The sequence below is a fragment of the Plasmopara halstedii genome (genome assembly GCF_900000015.1).
Source record: "Plasmopara halstedii genome assembly, contig: Scaffold_323, whole genome shotgun sequence".
Classification (NCBI taxonomy): Eukaryota; Oomycota; class Peronosporomycetes; order Peronosporales; family Peronosporaceae; genus Plasmopara; species Plasmopara halstedii.
In genome coordinates this window covers 482149-489183 of record NW_020187244.1, presented here as the reverse complement: position 1 = coordinate 489183, position 7035 = coordinate 482149, and the positions used below count along the sequence as shown (strand labels likewise).

The following is a 7035-nucleotide window of genomic DNA, read 5'->3' as shown; positions in this document are numbered from 1 at the left end:
CCCGTGGTTCAATCTCAGTGCTCCATAGATTTTACTTTTGAAGGCATGGGCTTTATACAAATAACCTCGTGTGGCTCTAGTGATTTTTTAAGTAGGCTTTCCGAACTACGATCTCATTTGGTCTCAGTTGCAATTTTATCGCGTTTCTAACAAGTCTTTTTCTTAAGCGCAAACGTGCGTGCCGTATTTCGGGCTGTCTTGAATAGCTTCTTAAAACTACAAGAAACAAATGTTTTTCAGTCTCGAGCATACGAAAAAATCAATTGTGCAATTTCACTCATTACTCACGTTAAAAGGGCCAAGACTCAATCTACTTGTAAATCCTCTTTGATCATTTATCTTACTTCGTCTTGCTGTTTTAAGAGTGATAGTATTACAAGAAGAAAGGTCCGTAGTTCAGATGTATGCTAGCCTTGTGCAATCTGTAATCTCACTTATACTGGTTGCAGAAAGTATTTTCTAAAAATTTCGATTTCATACGATATCCTCTTTGCGTTATTTGGTAGATATGACTCGAATACTTTCGCTGCGCGATATGCCATGGTATTCCCGTTGCACATGGTAGCACATGTACGACTGAGGACATTAGGGACTGTACCCTTTATAAGGATGAGAATGCTTAACTATCACACCCCGGACCAATAGGACACACAAGATAGATTTCTTGTATCAATTAGGCTGGATGATGTAGAACAACTAGTAATCCAGGGAACGGAAGCAATTTCCGCTCTCTGATGAACACCCCGTGGGAGGTGTTAGTCAGAGGCTAACATGAGCACCACCGAGTTCTTCATCGTAAAACTCGTTTGAGACAAAACCTGAATACGATGTCTCTCGGATACGAGAGGTGGTGATAACCTTGCATTCGACCGCGCTGTACTAGTAGCAACAGCATATCGCATTAGCGAATTCCAAGCTGAGAGGTCACGCACAAGAATGAGCACACCGTGCAGCCTGTCAGGTAGAAAGGCGTTTCCTATTGGGATGAGTGCTCAAACGTCAATGTTTTGTGCCATCTGCATGTGTTCTAAGCTATCATCTTTTTTCTGACATGGATAAAAGCAAATTGTTGGGATATCGGCTGATCCAGGTCGAAATTGAAAACAGATAATGTTATGTATATATGGACGGTGTCCGCACAGATGCAGCCTCATCCGGTACCTTCCACGTATATTCAGCCTCATTGAGACAGCTGTGAACGTCATTCAATTCAAAATACAACTTTCGATCGGTAGGCGTGATGAAATAGGGACCTTATTAGCGTGTAAGGCAATCAATTGCAGCTAAATCAGGTATGAGTAGAGTGATGTATCCTCGACTTACAGCACATTGATATCAACACGCTCTGGAGTGCCAGCATCTGCGCTCTGTCTGTCGCTCCCGATTGAGAGGAAGATCGGTTATTCTTGTTTAGGGGGGGTGAAGTCAATTAATCTTATTTGAAAACGTCGAGTATCAGTTGGATCAGGCCGACCGAATGGAAAAAAACAGCGTTCTATTATATCAGGATGAGTTTGCACGTCCCGCCCAATTAACGAGAGCGATAGCCTGTAAGGTAAAAAGCTCGTTGATTGCTTTTCGATTTTGAGAACGACACATATCGCAAATTAAGTTTCGTTTTGATGATATATCTGTTCTAAAATGCTTTTTATGGGCAATATTTTGCTTGACGTGAGACTGGTGGCTCACTCTTCTCAGAGACCTTTCCATTGCAAAGTCTCATGCCCTAAGAAAATAGTGTGATGTTTACGTGCACCGTAATTCTGTATGAATCCCATTAAAATGTATTCTTGGAGATTTTGTACAGGAGCGGCTCGCACTGAAACCTTCCGCGTCATTCAAAGATGAGATAGGAATCACATTGGTTTGAGCAAAAATCCATACTACAAGGGTCGGTAAAAGCGTGTAAGTGGAAACTTTGTGGGCGAGCTATAGATGTAGATGGAAGGTGTGATCACTTGGCTGCCGTATATTACCATAGTACTCGCAGATGTTATGTAACGAAGTATGTCTCGTATCATGATGTACATTACAGTTACGCTTGCCAGAAGATCCAAAGTGCGATTCATGATGCGTTAATGCTCAAAAGTACAGGAGAGGCTCTTGAATGCAATACATAAGTTCGTAGACAGTATGCAATACATAAGTTTGTAGATGGTGGACTCTTTTAGTAATAACTAGAATAAATTTAGATGTATCTCATTCTTTGAGATAGATAAGCAGATTAGATATTCAGACACCTGAACGGGTTCGTTTCCGCTAACGGGTAGAGCGTACGAGCTCACTATATGTGTGCTAGCTAACGCAAACTCGTTGAGCCAAACCTTATGTGTATGGCAACCGTTTCGCATTTGGTAGCACCTATCGCCAATTCGATGACCAAGTCTCATTGAAGCATTATTAACCACCATCTGATTTTGAGGTAACATGATAAACTCCTGGCTATTGCTGGTCATAAGATGATCAGAAACCTGGCGATATGAGGGTCAAAAGTGGTATTCTATCGCCTAAAAGCGTTTACTGGAAATTTAAAGCCATTGTTGGGACACCTTTATGAGCATTTCAACAAGAAGTCGGTGGAAGCATCGTGGTGAGGCTAATTAATCTTAAGTGTTCAGCGTTTTAGCAGCAGGGATGGGAATAGTTTCTTTCGCTAAGTGAGAGGTTAGAGAGACCCACTAATTCGTTCATACTACAGACGTAGCAACAGACAGCACGTTGCGTTACAGGTCGCCGCGAAATGACGTGTGTGGAGCGGAAACAGCTAATAAGCCGATGGTGTAACGCGGTTACACGTAGCCTGGTATACAGGGGTGGGTCACACAGGATGGTGTGACCGTACGAAGGTGTGGATTACATAATTTGGTGTAATCACATAATGGTGTGGCTACACCGTAACACAGAAGCCGCGACGTGGCGGGACTGTCAGTAGTTATACATTTTATTTAGGTTTTACTATTTGACTAGAAAAATCTAAGGTTATAGGTATAGGCGGCTCTGTCACATATGCAACATATAAATACAGAATTCAGTTTTGAACGGAAGAGTGTATTTGCCTTGGTTCAGGTTTCAGGTACTCTTGGAGGTAGTGGATTGCGATCCGCTATACTCGTACTGGTACTGGTATAGAACGTAAAGTGGGTGACCTTAGCTTACCTTCCTTTAAGCAACGAGCAGCAGCAACTTGATAGCACTCGTAGTCAATCTACGCCTGAGTCGTTGCGACTGATCCTCTGTGAGGATGGAGCAATTCTACTATTTGCCCTAGGGCATGCAGGACGGGCATGATAAGCTTATTACTTTTCCATGAGAGCGTGCAACACCTTGCATCGCAAGGACCCGAAGCAATAAACGCGAGCGTAGAAGCGTTCTTGAACTATGAAAATGCTTTGCTAGAGTGCCTCAAGAAAAAGATGTTGGCGTCGACTGCGTCCATGGCGCCACCGTTGACGACGGATGACCCCCCCCCCCGACCCAGGTCGTTTTAGGTGAGCGTTAAGACCTTCGAGGGTAAGGATGGAGAAAATCTCTGCTCTGGGTGAGAGTTGCCTAGATGGCTATGGCATCCGCCATGCTCCAGAACGAGCAACAGCGTGTGGCGCTAGCTATCTTAAAGCTGGGGGCCAAGCGAGAACGGGCACTAACGTGCGGTACTTCGGCTGAAGTGGCTTTCCCCTCGTGGAGGAATGGAGCCTCAGCTTTTGCGGGTGTCTCGCTGCCTAACCAGGCATATCGCGTACGATCGCGTCTCCTTGCCGCCCGACGGGGCAAGAAGAGTTGGTGGAATTTTTCCAAGAGTTGCGAAATCTCATTGCCGAGATGGCAGCCGATCTTCTCCTCGAGGCGGTCACAGTAACCCTCTCTGTGGAGGGCTTCCGCACTGGTGTGGTCAGAATGAAAGTGTTTCGGGTGATTCTGTCTTCTTTTGAAGGAGCAGTGAATGTGGCATTAAACGCCGAATTCAATTTTAAGTCGGCACGACTTGGTTGGAATGCACATCCTCAGAGCTCGTCGAGCGGGCCTGAGCCAATGGATATCAGCTATGCTGAGAAAAAGGAGGGAGATCACCGAGCTGCCGAGCAGCGTTTAAACACTAGACGGTGTTTTGTTGGTGGAGACTGGTTGTCCCCTGCGCAAGGCGCATCGAACCGACGACCCGCTTCTCACCATTCGGGTTCGTCGCGGGGAAACGAAAACAACCAGTAGGCGCGAGGGCCCTACTGGGGAAAAGTTGGGTTTTGTTGGACCTCAAAGAGGTAATGGGTAGCAGGGCCCAGCCCCGAAGAGCTGCGTGCTCTCGAACACGGAACGTGTATGCAAGCCGGGCTTGCTGATCGTAAAAGCGACCGTAAAGAGTTCTGAGAAGCCATGGATGATTCTTATCAATTCCGGGTCGTCGGATGATTATGCTCGACACTCCACGATGGAAGGAATTCAGCTGTATGCTCAGACCCTGAAAGCGCGGTTGAGGAACACTGTCACTGTTCGCTACGTGACGAGGACTTGTGTCACTATGCCGAGGGTCCCTGTGGATCTCGGCGTCAAGTTTCTTGACTTTGGTAGCGTGGAACGCTGTCCAGTCTTAGACTTGGATGCGAGGTATGTCCTTACCCTTGGTATGGCATGTCTGGAACACCATGAGCCATGGATTGACTGCAGATCGAAGATCTTGGGCGCTACGCGCGCGTCTCCTAGTGAAGCTTTGGTGAGTCATGAACTCACCTCTGCTAGGAAGCAAAAACGCTATTGGCGCGGGCACTGAACCGGGAAGGTTAATGTGCTAAATACCATAGTATCCGAAATGTTAAACACCGAAGGTGAATTGTACAAGAGTCCCGAACGTGGCTCGCCGGCTGAACGTGTAGTGGCACGTAACCACTGAGCGCTGCCCAAGTATTGGAGCACCTAAACTGGCATGGTCGGTCAAGAGCCGAGGCATCAAGGGCGAGACTATTGTGATGCACGTGGAGTGGCACGTAAACCGCTGAGCACTGCTCACGTTACGAAGCAGTTGATGCATGCCAAGAATGGCATGGTTGGACGAGGTTCGAGGCATCATGGGCAAGGCCCTTGTGATGCGCGTGGAGTGGCGCGTTATCCACTGGACGAAGACTGTGGAACTTGCAGCTCTTCGTCGGTTGTTGTTAATAAAATCATGGCTCTGATGGAATAGGGAGTGAGTACACTGGACGACGCTGAGTGCGTGTTACCACTGGTCTCGACAAAACGTAAACTTTGATAGAGAGGAGCCGGCGAAGCCGTATGTTATCTACAAGGCGCAGGGCGCTGACCCTGACCCAGGTTGTGTCTACCGTAGACGATAGCGCACAGCTATATACCCTTGTCAACGGTATGACGCGAGAGGAAGACGGCAACGTCACCCTCGAGGCTATTCCACGGTGTATGCTCTTCTTGAGCTGGACAAGATGTCCTTTGAAAAATTTGGCGATACCTTGAAGGCAGGCATTTAGCCGAGGTGGTCATTTTAAGACCAAACGGGGAGGTTATCTCGTCGTCGCTTCTTTAAGATGCTGAAAGACCCGCCCGTCGGTCCTACCTTCGAATCGAGGTGTGCGTCATGAGATTGACCTGGTTCCGGGAACTAAATACTGCATATCACGCCAATTGCCCCTGCTCAAGGAGCAGTGTGCCGTCATTGACGCCATTTTCCATGCAAAGCACGGCGCAGGGATGGTGCATGAGAGTAAGTCTCCCCAATCGACACCCAAATTTTGTGTCTGGAAGCCGAACGGCAAGTGGTGTATCGTTCACGCTTACGACAAGCTAAACGCTACCACCATTCCGGCACAGACTCCGATCCAAGAAATAATGTTCTCCAAAACAATATGGTTTGCTGTACAAAGTACAGCGCACTCGACTTGGTTGAGAGTGAGCGATATTCCACTGACAGCGGTGAGGTTTCCGAGCGGGATGTTCTGAGAGTGGCTGGTGATGCCCGAAGGGCTGTCAAATGCACCAACAACCTCAATCGTCTTGTGATGCAGTTGTTCAGGCCCAACCGGGCGTATGCACAAGCATACTTTGACGACATTTAGAACAGATGTGGAAAATCACATCGCATATTTGAGAAATATGTTCAGTGTATGCTCACGAATAATCAGTATGCTAATGCCGATCAGTGCATCTTCGGCGCGGAAGAAGTCCCCTTTTAGGGTGCTTCATTGGGAAGCGTGGCCTTCGAGTGGATTCTGCTAAGGTTAAGGCCATTGGAGACTAGCCGATTCCAAAGAATCAAGAGGACTTGAGCAAGGGGCTTGGCCTTGTCAACTACTCTCACAAGTATAGCGCAAATAATGCGGAAATGGCACGGCCAATGTCGAATTTCCTTAAGAGGGGTCCGGAATGGTGTTGGGACACCGACCATCGGAAGGATAATGACAGGGTCAAAGGCAGCCTCCATCATGCACCAATACTGGCGTTGCCAGACCCCGATCGTCCTTTTCGTGTCGTCTGTGGCGCTTCGGACTTTGCTATCGGCTGTGCGCTGCTGCAAGTAGACGCCGAGGGGTGAATTCGGATGATCGCGTTCAATTCTCACCAGTTCAAAGCTGCAGAGAGGAACTATCCAGTCAACGACAAGGATTTTTTTCGATGAAACATACAGTTTTTAAGTTCAGGGTGCACCTGCTTGGCTCAAAGCCGTTTGTGATCTACACAGATCATGCGTCATTATGCACTGCGACTCGTTCGCCTCACCTCTCGCAGAGAATAGCCAGGTGGCTCTCAATCTTTACAGAATATAATGTATAAGCCAGAAAAGCAGAATGCTTTGGCTGATGCGTTGTCACGCAGACCGTACTATTAGTTTGCTCATGTCACGACGGTGACGCCGTCAGTGACGGATTTGGTCCGCGCCGCATACGCGGGTGACAGTATGTGTGTAGCGCTGCTACAGGCTCTCGGGGGCAAGGAGTTTGGAAATTCAGACGAGAAATTGTCGGTGTAGACCAAACCTCCCAGTGAAACGCGGGTCCCTATCGGAGATAATTGACTCCGGGAGTCCATGTTGCCGAC

At 47.6% G+C, this 7035-nt stretch overlaps 2 protein-coding genes across 2 annotated transcripts; one reads left to right on the top strand and one right to left on the bottom strand.

Moving 5' to 3' along the window:
- Window positions 1-229: 229 nt before the first annotated feature.
- On the top strand, window positions 230-463 carry PHALS_08590 (uncharacterized protein; the record flags this gene model as incomplete). Its single annotated transcript, XM_024723966.1, has 2 exons — window positions 230-316; window positions 401-463. 2 exons carry the CDS (start codon window positions 230-232, stop codon window positions 461-463), a joined length of 150 nt encoding a protein of 49 aa, XP_024574890.1.
- A 650-nt stretch (window positions 464-1113) lies between these two features.
- On the bottom strand, window positions 1114-1360 carry PHALS_08589 (uncharacterized protein; the record flags this gene model as incomplete). The annotated part of the gene is made up of 2 exons (XM_024723965.1): window positions 1114-1253; window positions 1324-1360. 2 exons carry the CDS (start codon window positions 1358-1360, stop codon window positions 1114-1116), a joined length of 177 nt encoding a protein of 58 aa, XP_024574889.1.
- Between the last annotated feature and the right edge of the window lie 5675 nt (window positions 1361-7035).